Source organism: Oncorhynchus mykiss, chromosome 13 (genome assembly GCF_013265735.2).
Source record: "Oncorhynchus mykiss isolate Arlee chromosome 13, USDA_OmykA_1.1, whole genome shotgun sequence".
Taxonomy (NCBI): domain Eukaryota; kingdom Metazoa; phylum Chordata; class Actinopteri; order Salmoniformes; family Salmonidae; genus Oncorhynchus; species Oncorhynchus mykiss.
Window position 1 is genome coordinate 41,477,580 of NC_048577.1, and position 20,706 is coordinate 41,498,285.

General features: G+C 51.5%; 1 protein-coding gene across 1 annotated transcript in view; it reads left to right on the forward strand.

The window, feature by feature from the left end:
- notch3 (notch receptor 3) overlaps positions 1-20,706 on the forward strand; it is a 47,348-nt gene that overhangs the window by 17,191 nt on the left and 9,451 nt on the right. Inside the window, exons 3-17 of the mRNA XM_036941107.1 lie at positions 4,954-5,096; positions 5,312-5,647; positions 6,529-6,885; positions 7,061-7,216; positions 7,337-7,522; positions 10,462-10,575; positions 11,829-11,942; positions 13,877-14,110; positions 14,247-14,696; positions 17,148-17,534; positions 17,760-17,988; positions 18,122-18,323; positions 18,586-18,742; positions 19,618-19,802; positions 19,935-20,067. Of these exons, the coding sequence (XP_036797002.1) occupies positions 4,954-5,096; positions 5,312-5,647; positions 6,529-6,885; positions 7,061-7,216; positions 7,337-7,522; positions 10,462-10,575; positions 11,829-11,942; positions 13,877-14,110; positions 14,247-14,696; positions 17,148-17,534; positions 17,760-17,988; positions 18,122-18,323; positions 18,586-18,742; positions 19,618-19,802; positions 19,935-20,067 (3,383 nt within the window). The remainder of the gene's footprint in view (positions 1-4,953; positions 5,097-5,311; positions 5,648-6,528; positions 6,886-7,060; positions 7,217-7,336; positions 7,523-10,461; positions 10,576-11,828; positions 11,943-13,876; positions 14,111-14,246; positions 14,697-17,147; positions 17,535-17,759; positions 17,989-18,121; positions 18,324-18,585; positions 18,743-19,617; positions 19,803-19,934; positions 20,068-20,706) is intronic.

A 20,706-nucleotide genomic window follows, 5' to 3' on the forward strand; every position in this document is an offset into this window, starting at 1 on the left:
TGATGTTGTTCAGAAGTGTCCCCCATAAAGTGTAGAACGTTGGAGTAGCTCAATGTCATTGTCACCTGTTTTGTCATTTCCCAGTGGATCCCCAGCCCTGTGATGGGCTCACCATACTGCCTCCCTCCTCTTCCAGCAGCTATAGTGGTTGTAAGTTCCTGCTTGTGTTTGGATGTGTACTGTGGTGTTTCTTTGCATGTGTGTGCACATTATACCATGTGAATATTTACATTGTTTTTGTTGTCGTTGGTGCCCTTTTGGTTGAAGGTGTAAAAAGTACCTCCATTGCATGTGAGTGTTTGTGAAGTAATGTCGTGTGTGTGTGTTGGTGTTCGTGCCTCGTCTACCAGCCAGGCAGAATAGCTCCATTGTTCTAGCAAGAGTAAAGTATAGCCCTGGCAGAGTGGACCAACACCAGACAGCCTGAGTCTCTCTGACAGATGTGGACAGATGCATGGTGCTGGCTGGGGCAGAGTGGACCAACACCAGACAGCCTGAGTCTCTCTGACAGATGTGGACAGATGCATGGTGCTGGCTGGGGCTGAGTGGGGCTGCAGCTGGCGTTAACCCTCAGGTCTGTTGTGACGTGAGGAGATTACCCTGGCTTTTCTGGCCCCGGGCCCCGCTGCACCCCACAGACCTCCCCCTCATCTGGCTCTGGCACACTCTCTTCCTCAAAGGTCAGGAGTCAGCCCTCAGTAAATCTTGACACAGGTTGCGCAACCCCCCCCCCCCCCACACACACACACACCTGCTCCCTCCACATCCTACCACTAAACACTTAACACCCCCTGGCTCTGGTCGAAGGTCCAGCAGCTACTGCTCTGCTAGGCTACACTACAGCAGTCTCAACAGACAAGGACTTTCACAACAGTGGTGGAATCCAGATGGCTGTAAAAGTCTGAACTCCCAGATTCTGATAAGGCTGCATGACTGAACCACAGGTGCAGGACAAAATAGCGTCCCCCACAGCCACGAGACTGACAGAAACCTGGTTTAGTTATGTGTTCCGAGAGTAGCATGTTGACAATGGCCAAGGCCCTAGACAAAAGAATGTGTGTTTTGGCTGCTGGACTGTGTGTTTTTAAAGGAAAGCAAACAATCTCTCCACTGCATTCCCTCCTGCTCTACCGCTGCTGCTGCTCAATCACAGACACACACACACACACACACACACACACACAAACACACACACACCTGATTTATTCTCACAATCCAGTCATACTCTTTCACCCTTACTTCCTGAATTGTAACATCTCTCAGTCAGTATTATCCACACATTATGCAGCTCTCTCCACAGTCGTCGGTTGAGATTCTCCTCTCTCCCTTAAACTTTTAACTGCCGTAACAACAGAATAGAAGTCAAAAAGATTTGAGTGTGACTGCCCGGGTCTCATTCACTGTGCCTCAGACAAACACACACACATACAGTCTCACATCCGCTAGTTTCTAGAAGTAGCTGTTATTCCCTGTCTGTCTGTCTGTCCAGGAGAGTTGTGAAGGCCTTTAGAACAGAACAACAGGCCGTAAAAGATGGCTGTTCTGCCGTTCTTTCTTCAGCGTTTTAAATGGCCTCAGAAGAGTTTGAGTGTCAGTCTGTGTTGTTAGTTTTAAAACCTCCAAGCGGTTCCCCTTCCCCTCCTCAGTCCGTCCAGTCATCTCTTTGAGCCGACGCAGCGCTGTCCTCGTTTCTTCCTGGGTGACACCCTAGATTCCAGACATAGTTAATTTGCTTCTAAATAAACCCAGCCAAGCCATGACAAATAGCTAAGGGGACGAAGGCTTGGGAGGGAGGGAGTGGGGGGGTGAGGCTGGTGATTGGTCCGGTGTCAGGGCTTGCTCGTTCGTCTGTGAGGTTGCCTGGGCAACAGGGATATGGGATTCAAAGAGAGTGTTTTCAGAGCAGGGGACGAGAGATTACAGGAAATATGACATGACATTCTCTCTGGACCAGACCCCCCTCTATACCCCACCCATACCCTCCCAAAGACATTCTCTCTGGACCAGACCCCCCTCTATACCCCACCCATACCCTCCCAAAGACATTCTCTCTGGACCAGACCCCCCTCTATACCCCACCCATACCCTCCCAAAGACATTCTCTCTGGACCAGACCCCCCTCTATACCCCACCCATACCCTCCCAAAGACAATCTCTCTGGACCAAACCCCCCTCTATACCCCACCCATACCCTCCCAAAGACATTCTCTCTCCAACAGAATCCCCCCAACCCCTGCCTTCCCACAACCACCCACATCCCCTGGCCAGCTCTGCCCCCTCCTTTCCACAGCCTGACTGACATTATCATTACAATCAGACTGGTGACCTTTGACATCTGACCTCCCAGCATGTGAGTGGGTTCATAGGGAAAGCCAGGCCTATGCTGCAGGAGCTTTGGGACACGAAGGAGTAGCCGTGGAAACTAAGCGAGCCAGCAGGGATCTCTCTCTCTCTCTCTATATATATATATATATATAGCTGCTCAAGTTCTTCTTCCATGTAGAGGAGCATAACTCTCCCAGGCCCCAACACTCTCCCAACTGCCAAGAACCATTATGTTCTTACTGTAATGGCAGTTTTGTTCAAAATGACCGGTTGTCTAATGAATCAGAGCGGCGTACTTGAATAATCTGGTAATTCTTCAGCATGTCATTGAAAGTGTAGAGGGGACTTTCCTGGGTTTCTCTGGATTTTAGGTCCGGTGTGTGTGTCTCTACGGCTGCACATTCATGCGGGTGTGCCTGCCTCTCCATGCTGAGCCCTGTGGCTTCTCGGTCTCGCCATTGTCATGGCAGGTAGAAAGAAAGGCCACAGAACACTGAGCAGTCTTGTTTTTAGGAAGCGGAGCAGAGCAGCCAGTGGAACACAGTGTATTAAGAGAGACAGAGAGCAGGCCGGCTCAGTATTCAGCACACAGGGCCTGGTAACCCACAAGAAGAGTGGCCCCTACGGGTCAGAAACTGCACCTCCTCTCCCTGTACTAGCCTCAGGCCCCCCAGTCAGAGAGCAGGCCGGCTCAGTATTCAGCACACAGGGCCTGGTAACCCACAAGAAGAGTGGCCCCTACGGGTCAGAAACTGCACCTCCTCTCCCTGCACTAGCCTCAGGCCCCCCAGTCAGAGAGCAGTCCGGCTCAGTATTCAGCACACAGGGCCTGGTAACCCACAAGAAGAGTGGCCCCTACGGGTCAGAAACTGCACCTCCTCTCCCTGCACTAGCCTCAGGCCCCCCAGTCAGAGAGCAGGCCGGCTCAGTATTCAGCATACAGGGCCTGGTAACCCACAAGAAGAGTGGCCCCTACAGGTCAGAAACTGCACCTCCTCTCCCTGCACTAGCCTCAGGCCCCCCAGTCAGAGAGCAGGCCGGCTCAGTATTCAGCATACAGGGCCTGGTAACCCACAAGAAGAGTGGCCCCTACAGGTCAGAAACTGCACCTCCTCTCCCTGTACTAGCCTCAGGCCCCCCAGTCAGAGAGCAGTCCGGCTCAGTATTCAGCACACAGGGCCTGGTAACCCACAAGAAGAGTGGCCCCTACGGGTCAGAAACTGCACCTCCTCTCCCTGCACTAGCCTCAGCCCCCCCAGTCAGAGAGCAGGCCGGCTCAGTATTCAGCACACAGGGCCTGGTAACCCACAAGAAGAGTGGCCCCTACGGGTCAGAAACTGCACCTCCTCTCCCTGTACTAGCCTCAGGCCCCCCAGTCAGAGAGCAGGGTCATAAAAGCAGATTGAGGTCACAAAAGAAGCACAAACAGTAACAGAGATGATCTACCCCCTCCTGCAAAAAAGAAGAGGAAAAGCCATTGTTGTTTTCTGCCCGGGGGTTATTTTACAGTGAAATAGGAGAGTGGGACCCAAGGGAGGGCCAGGGCCCAGCCATCACTGCCCTGTCATCAGCTTCAAACGACCTGTTTGAAGTGGGAGCCAATTCCCGTCCCTATCCCTTGGCCGGACCGGGGCTCCCTGTCCCTGGGTGGATGTAGGGTTATCTACCTATCACACTGGCCTCCCTCTCAAACAGACCCCAATAGGTACTGCTTCGCCGAGCTCTCCCTCCCCTGGGGCCCCTGGAGTAGGCCACAGGAAACCTGTTGTTTATCTCACCCTACCTGCACACTTTTAGTTCAGGCTTTAGTCGTCCATCAAGATGGTGTGATGCGTTACTGGAAAACAACAACTAGGAAGAGGCCCAGGAAGCAGAGACATTTATTTCTCACCTAGACTTTACAATCGTTCCAAAGCAGCTCTCAGTCAGTGAAATGTTGTGTTAGTGGAGTCCTGGTTCCTAATGTCTGCATCTCTCATAGGTCAACTATGTCACAGGTGGTCTGACATTGTTGACATGCTTTTGTAAGCTGCTGGTTTTGGGGCGTGCTTGTTTTAACGTACGAGGGGAAAAGTGAGAGCTGAAGTGTGGAAAAGGAGTAATGTTGGAAGAATGTGAACTGGCATGGAGCGAGTGATGCTTTCCAGCTGGGAACAACGGAGGGAGAGGGAAATGGAGGAGAGTGCATGTCTCGTCTTTTACAGACAAGAGAGAAAGGCAATGACTGATGGCTTACATCTGTTTCCGAATTAGAAATAGTGTGTGTGTAATGTGTGTGTGTAATGTGTGTGTGTGTGTGTGTGTGTGTGTGTGTGTGTGTGTGTGTGTGTGTGTGTGTGTGTGTGTGTGTGTGTGTGTGTGTGTGTGTGTGTGTGTGTGTGCTTGCAGTATAAATATTCTGACTGAATGGAACCCACCCAGCCCAGGGCCAAGGGGACTGACTCCTTCCAGGGTCAGAGTCAGAGGCGCCTGCCAAGGTGTCTATAAGGGGGTGGAGCAGGAACAGGGAGGGAGCTGGGAACAGCCAACAGCCTCAGCTCTGAGGCCTGCTGCTCTGCTGTCAGACTGTCTGTCAGTCTAACCTAGGGTCTAACATGCTGTGTTCCGTATTTCTTTCCGTATTTCCAGATGTCGGCCGGGGTACATCGGCCCTCTGTGCCAAAGCCTGGACCCCTGTCACCGGTCGCCATGCCTCAACGGAGCTGCCTGCAAGAGCCAGGTGGCCAACGGAATGCCACAATTCACCTGTGTGTGTCAGAGAGGGTTCAGAGGTATGTCTGTCTGTCTGTCCGTGTGGATCAGTGTTTCCTGAGAGAGTGGTGTGGGAAAGAGCTGATCTGTGCACATTTATGTAAGTATGTAAGTACAATGATGAGAGGCAGTTGAAGGCTCATGCATGCTTATAACAAGTTATAAAGCATATATTAGGTTTAGGTGTTAACTAAAATGTTCATAATGAGACATTGCATCCCTTATCTATCCTCAGGTCAAGACTGCTCCCTCATAGACGCCTGTGCCACCAGCCCCTGTGCCAATGGCGCCCGCTGTGCCAGTTGGAATAACCACTATAACTGTTCCTGCCCGCCCGGGTTCCAGGGGAAGAACTGCCGCAACGATATCGACGAGTGCCGCAAGTCTGGCGCCTGTCTCAACGCAGGCCTCTGCATGAACACCCATGGTTCCTTCCGCTGCCAGTGCCCACCTGGGTACAGCGGGCGCACCTGCGAAGTGTCCTCCCTGCCCTGCGCCCCCTCCCAGTGCATCAACGGGGGCACCTGCCGCCCGACCGGAGATCACACCTATGACTGTGCCTGCCTGCCAGGTAAGCTGATTGGCTCATAAACTGGCCTACACACACACACACACACACACACACACACACACAGACCCCAGAGCCCCGCCAGTCACTATAAACCCCATGTCTCTCTCTCTCTCTCTCTCTCTCTCTCTCTCTCTCTCTCTGGCTGCTATAAATAGCTTGTTGACGGGATGGGGGGGACAAACGGGGGTTGGGAGAGGAGAGTGGGCCGCTGCTCTACTCCAAACTGCTCCCTTCAGGAGGAATTTACTTCATGGCCCTTCTGGCTTCCCTCCTGGGAGCTGACAGGAAATGTCTCTGGGCCAGAGAGGAAGTAATTGAAACTGTGAGAGATTATAAAACAAGCAAACATGGCGGGGAGTAGTGGACCTCTGTAGCGCAGCACAGCGCTGTGTGTCAGCCCGGTGGTGTCAGGGGCCTCCCTGGTGCTCTGCTGCTGCTGCTACCTACTGTGGGAAACACCACGCCATGAGAACATGTAAACACTTTTACTGCCCCTCTCTGCCCTTCACCTCCACGGCTGTGGGAAGCAGAGGGGAATGTTTAGGAAGACCATATGAATGGAAGTGGGGAGGCATTGGATGTGTTAGTGAGCACTTAACTCAAATGCGTGTGCTTATTATCCCTGAGGCTCACCTCTCTCTCTCTCTCTCTCTCCCCCCCCCCTCTCTCTCTCTCTCTCTCTCTCTCACCCCTCTCTCTCTCTCTCTCTCTCTCTCTCTCTCACCCCTCTCTCTCTCTCTCTCTCTCTCTTTCCCTGCTCTCTCTCTCTCTTTCCCTGCTCTCTCTCTCTCTCTCTCTCTCTCTCTCTCTCTTTCCCTGCTCTCTCTCTCTCTCTCTCTCTCTCTCACCCCTACCTCTCTCTCTCTCTCTCTCTCTGTCAGGGTTTGAGGGACACAACTGTGAGACAAACGTGGATGACTGCCCAGGGCATAGGTGTATGAATGGAGGCCTGTGTGTGGATGGAGTCAACACCTATAATTGCCAGTGCTCACCTGAGTGGACAGGTCAGTACTGTGCAGAGGATGTCAATGAGTGCCTTATGCAGCCCAACGCCTGCCATAACGGAGGCACCTGCTTCAACACCATCGGGGGGCACACCTGCGTGTGCGTCAACGGCTGGACGGGAGACGACTGCAGCGAGAACATCGACGACTGTGCCACCGCCGTGTGCTTCAACGGCGCCACCTGCCACGACCGCGTGGCGTCCTTCTTCTGCGAATGCCCCGTGGGGAAAACCGGTGAGTCCACTGGTCCACTGTTACCGGGAACTTTCCCCAAATGACCTAGTTTTCCTGAAATCCCGGTCTGGAAAACCAGGGAAGCATTCAGAATTTTGCAGTCCTAGTCAGCTGTATGTTAGTTAGGACAGTGTTCCTGACATGACTCTGTTAGTCCCTGTGTCCCTTCCCTCAGGTCTGCTGTGTCACCTGGACGACGCGTGCGTCAGCAACCCGTGTAATGAGGGCGCCGTGTGTGACACCAACCCCCTGAACGGGCGCGCCATCTGCACCTGTCCCGCCGGCTTCGTGGGCGGAGCCTGCAACCAGGACATGGACGAGTGTTCCATTGGTAAGAGGGCATATTATTTAGCACCAACCTCTGCTTTGTGTTGGTCCTATCTCACCTGGCCCCGCCCTATATGTACTGTGTGTGAGCGGGTGCACTGACCCCTGTTCCCTCTGCCTACAGGTGCCAACCCCTGTGAACACTTTGGGAAGTGTGTGAACACGGAGGGGTCCTTCCAGTGCCAGTGTGGCCGAGGCTACGCCGGCCCCCGCTGTGAGATCGACATCAACGAGTGTCTGTCCATGCCCTGCCAGAATGATGCCACCTGTCTGGACCGCATCGGAGAGTTTACCTGCATCTGCATGCCAGGTAGGACCACACGCCCGACCACCTGGAGACACCTCACAGCACAGAAATGCATCCCGGGAACTACAGGGAACTACAGCTACGGAACTAAAGTCAGAGAAATACAGCTAGGGAACTACAGGGAACTACAGCTACGGAACTAAAGTCAGAGAAATACAGCTAGGGAACTACAGGGAACTACAGCTACGGAACTAAAGTCAGAGAAATACAGCTAGGGAACTACAGGGAACTACAGCTACGGAACTAAAGTCAGAGAAATACAGCTAGGGAACTACAGGGAACTACAGCTACGGAACTAAAGTCAGAGAAATACAGCTAGGGAACTACAGGGAACTACAGCTACGGAACTAAAGTCAGAGAAATACAGCTAGGGAACTACAGGGAATTACAGCTACGGAACTAAAGTCAGAGAAATACAGCTAGGGAACTACAGGGAACTACAGCTACGGAACTAAAGTCAGAGAAATACAGCTAGGGAAATACAGGGAATTACAGCTACGGAACTAAAGTCAGAGAAATACAGCTAGGGAATTACAGGGAACTACAGCTACGGAACTAAAGTCAGAGAAATACAGCTAGGGAACTACAGGGAACTACAGCTACGGAACTAAAGTCAGAGAAATACAGCTAGGGAACTACAGGGAACTACAGCTACGGAACTAAAGTCAGAGAAATACAGCTAGGGAACTACAGCTACGGAACTAAAGTCAGAGAAATACAGCTAGGGAACTACAGGGAACTACAGCTACGGAACTACAACCAGAGAACTACGGAGAAGTACAGCTAGGGAACTACAGGGAACGACAGCTACGGAACTACAACCAGAGAACTATGGAGAAGTACAGCTAGGGAACTACAGGGAACGACAGCTACGGAACTACAACCAGGGAACTACGGAAAAGTACAGCTAGGGAACTACAGGGAACTACAGCTATGGAACTACAGCCAGAGAACCAAGGAGAAGTACAGCTAGGGAACTACAGGATACTACAGCTACTGAACAACAGCCAGAGAACTACAGAGAAATACAGCTAGGGAACTACAGGGAACTACCGCTACTGAACTACAAACAGAGAACTACGGATAAGTACAGTTAGGGAACTACAGGGAACTACAGCTACTGAACTACAGCCAGAGAACCAATGAGAAGTACAGCTAGGGAACTACAGGGAACTACAGCTACTGAACTACAACCAGAGAACTACAGCCAAGGAACTACAGCCAGGGAACGTACCGCTACGGAACTACAGCCAGGGAACTACAGCTAGGGAACTACAGCCAGCGAACTACAGCCAAGGAACTACGGTCAGGGAACTACAGCTAGGGAACTACAGCTACGGAATTACAGCCAGGGAACTACAGCCAGGGAACTACAGCCAAGGAACTACAGCTACGAAATTACAGCCAGGGAACTACAGCTAGGGAACTACAGCCAGGGAACTACAGCTAGGGAACTACAGCTACGGAATTACAGCCAGGGAACTACAGCCAGGGAACTACAGCCAAGGAACTACAGCTACGGAATTACAGCCAGGGAACTACAGCTAGGGAATTACAGCCAGGGAACTACAGCCCAGTCCTCTGATCTCATCTCTCACTGATCTCCCATCCCTCTTGTTTACTATAGACCCTCTGAGCCCCAGACACTCTGGAGATGATGGCTTTACACTTGACTTTCCCAGAGCAGCAGTAGCCACAGCTCTAACCCTCCTCCTTCCCTAGGCACTAGATCTTATTATGTAACACATTCTCACTGCTGCTGGTGGTGGTGGTGCTGGTGGTGGTAGTGGTGGTGGTGGTGCTGGTAGTGGTGGTGGTGCTGGTGGTGGTGGGCTAGAGAGGTGCTCATAACCTTGACACCAGTGGTCCCAGTAAGACAGCCAGCCAGTGTGTTAGTTAGGTACGGTACAGAGTCAAGGCTCCCGACCCTCTTTCACAAACACATTGAGACTCTCACGCACGGCACCGTCCTCAGGCCATGCATGCTGGCTGGGGGTTTGGTTTGGGGGACTATGCAAATTTGGGATGGGAGTCGTGGTCTATAGGGCTGGATGGTGAGAGAGAGAGGGAGAGAGAGAAGCGAGGCGAGGGGGAGGAGTGTGCTGTGAATAATAATGAGTGGTGGGAATGGAGCAGGACAATAGGGCCCCTCTGTGCTCCACTTTACACCCCTCATACACATACAGAGAAGAGAAGGGAGAGAGGCTTTTTCCCAGAGCTTCTACCCTCCCCCTTCCCCTCCACCTCCCCGTTCATTTTCCACAGACAGCCGCCTTCCTCTCTCTCCACCCTCCTCATCATCGGCTAGCCTGGTGGAGCGCCATGTGAAGTGGCCGATTCTTCCTGATTCCACGCCGGCTTTGTCTCTTCAGAGCCACCGCGGGCCACTCCACACTCAGCTTCACCTCAATGGAGGGGACACTGCAACACTCTATAGCACGGTTCCACTGAATATAGGACAGTTGTTAAGGGGAAGATGACCCAGGGACAGGGAGTGGTAATACCGTGTGGAACCACGGTGGGGTTTGGTGATACAGGTCACAGGCCTTAGCCCAGACAGCACTTCAATTAGGTGTATTTGTGATGGTTTCCCATCCTGGGAGTAAAAGCTAACGTTCCCCCTGTGGTTTGGGACTCTGACAAGAGCAGTGTTGATTGAAAACCTTCTGTGGCCCCCTGAGACTGTGTGAACTCTTTCCACTGCTAGAAGTCCCCTAGATAGATAGGGAAACTATATAGTCACGTCTCCTGGACATAGAAGGGCCCAGAATGAATAGTTTTTCACTTCACAGTTTTGTATTTTATGAATAAATGTGATCTTTGATATTTGTGTTAATAATGTGTATGCAGAGGCTGTTCTATAATGATTATGTTGATTGTCCTGTTTAAAAATCCAATAATATATATGTTAAAATATATATATATGCATATTTACTTTCCAGGCTACATGGGGACCTACTGTGAGGTGGATGTGGATGAGTGTGAGAGCAACCCTTGTGTGAACGACGGTATCTGCCGGGACATGGTCAACGGCTTCACGTGCACCTGCCAACCAGGTAAGATTCATGTCTGAGTCTCTCTGAGCTGTTGAGGTACAGCAAAGAACCTCTCCTGCCTTTCATGAATGAAAATAGCTGACCTGTTGGTCAGTGTGAACTGAACAGGTGTGAGATGTAGAGTTAAATGTCCCTGTGAATCAGTGCTCCTCTTGCTAGTTTTGTCTGATGTGAGTTTAGAGCGACCAAGCCCAGTCATAAAAGCCACGCAGGCCCCAGAGGCAGCCTGCCTATCCTTTCCACTGAACAAAGACACTATTGTGACCCCCCCCCCACAACCCCTCCCCCTTCCTCTCCCCATCTATGGTGGAATGTGGAAGGGACAGCAGTCCTACTAATGAGATTCTTATTCAGGTTGGCAATTTACATCTGGGGCAGACATCCCCCCCACCCCCCATCTAGCTATTGAGCCTATGTAGCTGATGCAGGCAGGGGGGGGGGGGTATCTGAGAGAGAAAACAATCCCACTGTCTCTCCCCCTCTAACCTCCTGCCCCAAGCAGCAACACAGAGACACAGACCAGGTCCATCCTCTTCACACTGTTAATTACCACTAGGTATTCCTAAACCGACCGCACCAATTGACTCCTCCATGGGCCCCTTCCCCATTGATTTCTGTTGCTTTGCCAGCTAAACTTTTTCTCAGACATGGGGAATACAAGTTCATTTAAAGCCTACTTTGGTGTTTCCGTCTCAACAAATTGAGGACGAGCTGTTTCAGACACTGTAGAAGAACGTGTACAAGATGAAATGCCTTAGCTAGTTGACCAAGGCATTAGTCATATTCACTATTCTGGTTTGACATTTACATTAATGTCGGGGCAAGAAATCCATTTAAACGGTAAGCATGTGGGAGATAAAATGTTGCTGGGTTAAGCGATTGGTAGATGTGTTGGAAGTTGGACCGTGACTTGACATTAGCAGACATTCCAGAACACAACATAGTCCTTAAGAGTCCAGACATTCTCAAATTCACCACACATCCCAGAATGCATCATAGTCCAGACGCAACAGAACACTGCAGATTCCAGACATTGCAGAGCCTAACCCCCTCCAGAACCATGTTTAGATCCTACACTGTGGATCCCAGTAGACGTTTCAAGTCCATGGATCACCCTGTTCAGACACTTTAGAACCTTACCATCCCACTGTACAGACCCCTAACCTAGCCTGGAGACCTCTGGCTGACCTCACTGTGGACCCGTCTACCGGAGCTTTTCTCTGACCCCTCACCTCTGTATTTGCCTGTCCCAGGGTTTACTGGCACCATGTGTCAGATCGACATTGATGAGTGTGCCAGCACGCCCTGCCAGAACGGAGCCAAGTGTTACGACCGGCCCAACGGATACGAGTGCCGCTGTGCTGAAGGTAAGGAGCAATAATGTCAATTTCTTTATGTCCACGTGTGTGTTCTGTGTTTGTGTGTGTCAGTGTGTACATACATGAGTGGTCCTAGACTGTCCTAGACTGACAGTCAGCCCCTAGTCTGTCCCCTCACCTCTATAGGTGTTATAGATGGTGATGGTCTCAGTGAGAGTGAGTGTGATGGTCGGGTCAGATGACTCCCTGGTTGTGTGTCTGTTGCGGCCTCAGACTGCTGGTTGGACTGGACCTGGGAGACTGTTGCTGGAGATGGACTGGGACTGAGGCTGAGCTTGGGTTGAGACTGGGCTGGGGTTGAGAATGGGCTGGGGTTGAGACTGGGCTGGGGTTGAGCCTGGGCTGGGGTTGAGACTGGGCTGGGGTTGAGGCTGGGCTGGGATTGAGGCTGGGCTGGGGTTGAGGCTGGGCTGGGCTGGGGTTGAGACTGGGCTGGGGTTGAGGCTGGGGTTGAGGCTGGGCAGGGGTTGAGACTGGGCTGGGGTTGAGACTGGGCTGGGATTGAGCCTGGGCTGGGGTTGAGACTGGGGTGGGGTTGAGGCTGGGCTGGGGTTGAGACTGGGCTGGGGTTGAGGCTGGGCTGGGATTGAGGCTGGGCTGGGGTTAAGGCTGGGCTGGGCTGGGGTTGAGACTGGGCTGGGGTTGAGGCTGGGGTTGAGGCTGGGCAGGGGTTGAGACTGGGCTGGGGTTGAGACTGGGCTGGGATTGAGGTTGGGCTGGGGTTGAGGCTGGGCTGAGGTTGAGGCTGGGCTGGGTTTGAGAATGAGCTTGGGTTGAGACTGAGCTTGGGTTGAGACTGGACTGGGGTTGATACTGGGCTGGGGTTGAGACTGGGCTGGGGTTGAGGCAGGGCTGGGGTTGAGCCTGGGCTGGGGTTGAGCCTGGGCTGGGGTTGAGACTGGGCTGGGGTTGAGACTGGGCTGGGGTTGAGGCTGGGCTGGGGTTGAGACTGGGGTTGAGGTTGGGCTGGGCTGGGGTTGAGGCGGGGCTGGGGTTGAGACTGGGCTGGGGTTGAGACTGGACTGAGGCCCCTAATCCCCCTCTTCTCCCCAGCCGGTCCCTCGGACCCCAGGATCACACACAGGGTCACCCAGGGCCAGCAGCTGCTGGGGGTGCGGGGGGGTTGGGGCTGGTCATCCCCCCGACATCTGTTCCTCTGTACCCCACAATACATACCCCCACACACCCCAACACGCTGCACTGGCCTTGTGGTATATCTTAGCTCACTCAAGGTCATTCCCATTCATATTAACATCTATGTGTAAGACTGTGAACAGCTCAGCTGTTTTTAGCATGATTCTTGAGCAGGTGTGTTTGTGTTAGTTGGTCTAGTGTGTGTGTATTGTTTAGCGGTGACCAGCTGCTTGGTATTCCCTGTGTCCCCACACCCCCCCTCCTCTGTTGTTGAGTGAAGTGGCCCTGTTAGACGTGGCGCGGACCATTGTCCCCGGTGGGAACAAAGCCAGGCCTGTGAGCCTTGTCAAGGGCCAAGGGCCCTACTCCTTCAACACCGCAAGGCCCTGTCCCCTGGCCCACAGCACGATGGGGCCTACCTAGCACCCGGCACAGCAGCACACAACACACCACATGGCTCTGCTCTGCAAACTAACGAACCAACTAACACTGCTCAGTCTCACACACACACACCACCGTCGGCATGGAAACCACGGGGCCCAGAACTCCAAACTGTAGAAGCTTTCATAGAGAGAGAAAGAGTGGGAAATAGGGGGAGGAAATAGAGAGGGATAAAGAGGGAAGTGGAGATGGAGAGAAGTGAATGGGAGAGGGGAAATGGTAGGAGGGGTTTGGATGAGGAGAGGTGGCAGGCAGATTTAAAGACAAAAAACTGTCTAAAAGATGAAGAGTGAGACGCAAAGAAACCCCAGGAGACCTGTTCTAATTCCTGTTGTCTCTTCCCCAAGGGTACGAGGGCACACTGTGCGAGAGCAACACCAACAACTGCCAGCCCGACCCGTGCCACCACGGCACCTGCGTGGACGGCATCGCCAGCTACACGTGTAACTGCGATGCGGGCTACACGGGTTACCGCTGTGAGAACCAGCTGAACGAGTGCCACAGTAACCCCTGCCAGAATGGGGGCAAGTGTGTGGACCTGGTCAACAAGTACATCTGCCAGTGTCAGCACGGTACCTCAGGTGAGAGAGCAGTACCAACAGAGATTCATAACACTAAATATCTTCTACTTTATTCTGATTATGGACACAGAGTGTCTGCTGGGGTCTCTGTCTTAGTACTGCTGTTTGATTGGTGTTCTCTCTCTTGTACACACAGGTACCAACTGTGAGATTAACTTTGATGACTGCGCCAGCAAACCATGTGACTATGGCATCTGCAAGGACGGCATCAACCGCTACGACTGCGTGTGCAAACCGGGCTTCACCGGCCCTCTGTGCAACGTGGAGATGGACGAGTGCTCGTCCGGACCCTGCAGGAACGGGGGGACGTGTGTGGACGAGGAGAACGGCTTCCACTGCCAGTGTCCCGAGGGCTTCCAGCCTCCCTACTGTTACTCCCAGGTGGACGAGTGTGGCAGCAACCCCTGTGTGCACGGCGCCTGCAGAGACGACATCAACGGCTACCGCTGTGACTGTGAGCCCGGCTGGGTGGGGAAGAACTGTGACCTAGACCGTAATGACTGTCTGCCCAGCCCCTGTCAGAACGCTGGCACCTGCATCGATCAGCTGAACGGATTCACCTGCAAGTGTCGCCAGGGCTTCAGAGGTGAGCCTGCTGTCCTATCCCTAACCCTATCTCTATCCCTAACCCTAACCCTATCTCTATCCCAACCCTAACCCTAACCCTAACCCTATCTCTATCCCTAACCCTATCTCAATCCCAACCCTAACCCTATCTCTATCCCAACCCCAACCCTAACCCTATCTCTATCCCTAACCCTATCCCTAACCCTATCTCTATCCCAACCCCAACCCTAACCCTATCTCTATCCCTAACCCTATCCCTAACCCTATCTCAATCCCTAACCCTAACCCTATCTCTATCCCAACCCTAACCCTATCTCTATCCCAACCCTAACCCTATCTCTATCCCAACCCTAACCCTAACCCTATCCCTAACCCTATCTCTATCCCAACCCTAACCCTATCTCAATCCCAACCCTAACCCTATCTCTATCCCAACCCTAACCCTATCTCTATCCCAACCCTAACCCTATCTCTATCCCAACCCTAACCCTATCTCTATCCCAACCCTAACCCTATCTCAATCCCAACCCTAACCCTAGCTCTATCCCAACCCTAACCCTATCTCTATCCCAACCCTAACCCTATCTCTATCCCAACCCTAACCCTATCTCTATCCCAACCCTAACCCTAACCCTATCTCTATCCCAACCCTAACCCTATCTCTATCCCAACCCTAACCCTATCTCTATCCCTAACCCTATCTCTATCCCAACCCTAACCCTATCTCTATCCCAGACCCTGACTCTACCCCAAACCCTATCTCTATCCCTAACCCTATCTCTATCCCTAACCCTATCTCTATCCCAACCCTAACCCTATCTCTATCCCAGACCCTGACTCTACCCCAAACCCTATCTCTATCCCAACCCTAACCCTAACCCTATCTCAATCCCTAACCCTATCTCTATCCCAACCCTAACCCTATCTCTATCCCAGACCCTGACTCTACCCCAAACCCTATCTCTATCCCAACCCTAACCCTATCTCTATCCCAACCCTAACCCTGACTCTATCCCAGACCCTGACTCTACCCCAAACCCTATCTCTATCCCTAACCCTAACTCTACCCCGAACCCTATCTCTATCCCTAACCCTGACTCTACCCCGAACCCTATCTCTATCCCTAACCCTGACTCTATCCCAGACCCTGACTCTACCCCAAACCCTATCTCTATCCCTAACCCTGACTCTATCCCAGACCCTGACTCTACCCCAAACCCTATCTCTATCCCTAACCCTGACTATATCCCTAACCCTGACTCTACCCCAAACCCTATCTCTATCCATGACTATCCCAGACACTGACTCTACTCCAAACCCTATCTCTATCCCTAACCCTGACTCTATCCCAGACCCTCACTCTACCCCAAACCCTATCTCTATCCCTAACCCTGACTCTATCCCAGACCCTGACTCTACCCCAAACCCTATCTCTATCCCTAACCCTGACTCTATCCCAGACCCTGACTCTACCCCAAACCCTATCTCTATCCCTAACCCAGACTCTACCCCAAACCCTATCTCTATCCCTAACCCTGACTCTATCCCAGACCCTGACTCTACCCCAAACCCTATCTCTATCCCTAACCCTGACTCTACCCCAAACCCTAACCCTGACTCTACCCCAAACCCTATCTCTACCCCTAACCCTGACTCTATCCCAGACCCTGACTCTACCCCAAACCCTATCTCTATCCCTAACCCTGACTCTACCCCAAACCCTATCTCTATCCCTAACCCTGACTCTACCCCGAACCCTATCTCTATCCCTAACCCTGACTCTATCCCTAACCCTATCTCTATCCCTAACCCTGACTCTACCCCGAACCCTATCTCTATCCCTAACCCTATCTCTAACCCTGACTCTATCCCTAACCCTATCTCTATCCCTAACCCTATCTCTATCCCGAACCCTATCTCAATCCCTAACCCTATCTCTATCCCTTACCCTATCTCTATCCCTAACCCTGACTTTACCCCGAACCCTATCTCTATCCCAGACCCTGACTCTACCCCAAACCCTATCTCTATCCCTAACCCTGACTCTAGACACACAGAGGCACTACAAACATACACCAGGCACCCGTGATGTATACACTTTCACAGTATACAAACACATGGTAGATAAACACCAATCACTGTTTGAAAATAAACTTGGAGATGCATGTATGCACCAAAACATTTGAACATCTACAGACCGTGTAAACTTATGTACGTTGTTCTCATGCCAACTGATGCTTCACACAACTCAAGAGGCCTTGTTTGGTTTGGTTTCCAGATCATCCATAAAGGGTCCCATCTAATATACTGGCTCATAACGCCCCCTAGTGTATATCTAAAATAACTGCATCGGGTGACACAGTTTACTTAGTAAGGTTTATCCCCATGTTAAATTAACCTACTCAATGACTATACTCTGTATCGTAATCTAACACATCTCCCTTGTGTCGCTCTGTCCTGCGTTGCCTAGGTAACCTGTGCCAGGTCAACATCAACGAGTGTTCGTCCAGTCCGTGTCTGAACCAGGGCACGTGTGTGGACGGCGTGGCCAGTTTCACCTGTCTGTGTGAGCTGCCCTACAGCGGGCCCACCTGTGCCGACGTGCTCACCCCCTGCTCCCCCAACCCCTGCGCCAACCATGCCCTGTGCACCAACACACCTGACTACCTGGGCTACCAGTGCAACTGCCAGCAAGGATGGCAAGGTCAGCTGTGCAACATTGACGTGAACGAGTGCATCGCCAACCCGTGTAAGAACCGTGGTACCTGCACCAACACACTGGGAGGGTTCATGTGCTCCTGCCGCGGCGGCTTCACCGGGCCCAACTGTGAGACGGACATCAATGACTGTGCCCCTAGTGAGTGACCAATGAGAGACTAGCAATATTCTATTACTGTACTTCATTATCCATAGGACCACAGTCTCTGCTGCTGCTGTACAATACTGGCCTCCGTGTCTGCTTCTACTTCCTCCAACTCCAGTTTACAACATTATCCATAGAACTATAGTACTGTATAGACATATCATCCTCCTCCATCCCTAACCCTTCTCTCGCTTTCTCTCTCTCTCTGTCTTCCTGCAGACCCGTGTCTGAGTGGGGGTTCCTGTACGGACGGTGTGAACTCGTTCCACTGCAGCTGTCTGCCAGGCTTCACGGGGCCTCGCTGTGCCGTGGAGGTCAACGAGTGTCAGAGCGCCCCCTGTAAGAACGGAGGCACCTGCACAGACTACGTCAACAGCTACACCTGCACCTGCAGACCTGGCTTCACTGGCATTAACTGTGAGACCAACATCCCAGACTGCACTGAAAGGTGAGTCTCATAGCCCGCTGTGTTTGTATGCGTGCACGTGTGCCCTTTGTGACCTTTGAAACGGTGCGTGTTCGGATGTGTGCAGAATGGATCAGCAGTGATGATTGAACTATCTTTTACCCTACACCCACAGCTCATGCTTCAACGGAGGTACCTGTACAGACAAGATCAACGGCTACTCCTGTACCTGTCGCTCAGGCTTCACAGGCTCCCACTGCCAGTATGAGGTGAATGAGTGTGACTCCCAGCCCTGCCTCAACGGAGGGGTCTGCCAGGACGCTCTGGAGTCCTTCCGCTGTTCCTGTCCCAAGGGATACACAGGCAACCGCTGCCAGGTACACACACAGCATATACTATTCTACACTATTCTGTTCTATACTATTCTGTTCTATACTATTCTATGCTATTTTTTGCTATTCTATTATATTCTATACTATATTATACTATTAAATTCTAAACTATTATATTCTATACTATGCTATTTTATTCTATACTATATTCTATACTATTCTATTTTATACTAATCTAGAAAGCATTAACACAAACACATGTTCAGATACTGTGGTGTTAAGCTGGTTATCTTCTCTGTCTCTCCAGATGCTAGTGGACTGGTGCAGACGCTCGTCTCCCTGTCAGAACGGAGGGCGCTGTCGTCAGAAGGACGCCTCCTTCTCCTGTGAGTGTCTGGGAGGCTGGTCTGGACGCTACTGTGACATCCCTGGGGTTTCCTGTGAGGTTGCCGCACTCAAGAGAGGTACGGAGGCATGCTCTGTTCTTGTTAGTTGTGTGTGTGTGTGTGTGTGTGTGTGTTTACTGTAAGTGTTTAGCGCAGCGGTGTTAAACTCCCCGGGGGCCTCATTCGGTCTTCAACGAGGTCCAGAGGGCCGCACACAAAAATCTTTATATTTCCTCTCCATCAAAGTTAGCAAAGAATTGTCCTTTATCCATAGTTGTGGGATTTTCCGATGCTCCCTGACTGTCTAGCTTCATTTTGGTGATTATTAGAGAGCTGGACAGTCAACAAACTGTATGAATGTCGGCTCATTATCATTACTACACTGTTTTGATTTGGTTTTAGTCATTTTAAAGTATATTGAGTTCGTACATATATATTTTGTTTTACTCAACCACCCACAGGCCCTATGTTTGACACCCCTGGTTTAGTGCATGTATGTAGTATGTGTTTGTATTTATACCATGGTATAACCACCCACAGGCCCTATGTTTGACACCCCTGGTTTAGTGCATGTATGTAGTATGTGTTTGTATTTATACCATGGTATAACCACCCACAGGCCCTATGTTTGACACCCCTGGTTTAGTGCATGTATGTAGTATGTGTTTGTATTTATACCATGGTATAACCACCCACAGGCCCTATGTTTGACACCCCTGGTTTAGTGCATGTATGTAGTATGTGTTTGTATTTATACCATGGTATAACCACCCACAGGCCCTATGTTTGACACCCCTGGTTTAGTGCATGTATGTAGTATGTGTTTGTATTTATACCATGGTATAACCACCCACAGGCCCTATGTTTGACACCCCTGGTTTAGTGCATGTATGTAGTAAGTGTTTGTATTTATACCATGGTATAACCATCCCCGGTCTCTTGTCTGCTCCCAGGCCTCCAGACAGACGAGCTGTGTCATCACGGAGGTCACTGTGTCAACACAGGCAACACCCACTACTGTAAGTGTCCCACAGACTACTCAGACAGCTACTGTGAGAGCCAGGTGGACCACTGTGAGGACAAACACTGTCGCAACGGCGCCACCTGCAGGGGCTACGTGGGAGGATACCAGTGTGACGTGAGTCGGATTAGTCAAGTCAGAATTCTGTATAAACTGCAGTTTGTCTAATAACTCTAAAGTGATTGTCTTAATGTTGTTGTAATATGGTTCTAGATATGATGTTAATATTATGTGTCTATGGCCCTGCAGTGTATGCCAGGCTACACCGGAGAGAACTGTGAGATGGAGGTCAACGAGTGCCAGTCTCACCCATGCCAGAATGGTGGCACTTGCATTGACCTGGTGGGACACTACATCTGTTCCTGCCCACCTGGCACCTTGGGTATGTCCTCTTCTGTCCTCACCCATGTCCTCTTCTGTCCTCACCCATGTCCTCTTCCGTACTCACCCATGTCCTCCTCTGTACTCACATGTCCTCTTCTGTCCTCACCCATGTCCTCTTCTGTCCTCACCCATGTCCTCCTCCGTACTCACATGTCCTCTTCTGTCCTCACCCATGTCCTCTTCTGTCCTCACCCATGTCCTCCTCCGTACTCACATGTCCTCTTCTGTCCTCACCCATGTCCTCTTCTGTACTCACCCATGTCCTCTTCTGTACTCACCCATGTCCTCTTCTGTCCTCACCCATGTCCTCTTCTGTACTCACCCATGTCCTCTTCTGTACTCACCCGTGTCCTCTTCTGTACTCACTCGTGTCCTCTTCTGACCTCACCCATGTCCTCTTCTGACCTCACCCATGTCCTCTTCTGTCCTCACCCATGTCCTCTTCTGTACTCACCCATGTCCTCCTCCGTACTCACATGTCCTCTTCCATACTCACAACATGTCCTCTTCCATGTTCTCTTCCATACTCACAACGTGTCCTCTTCCATACTCACAACGTGTCCTCTTCCATACTCACAACGTGTCCTCGTCCATACTCACATGTCCTTTTCCATACTCACAACATGTCCTCTTCCAT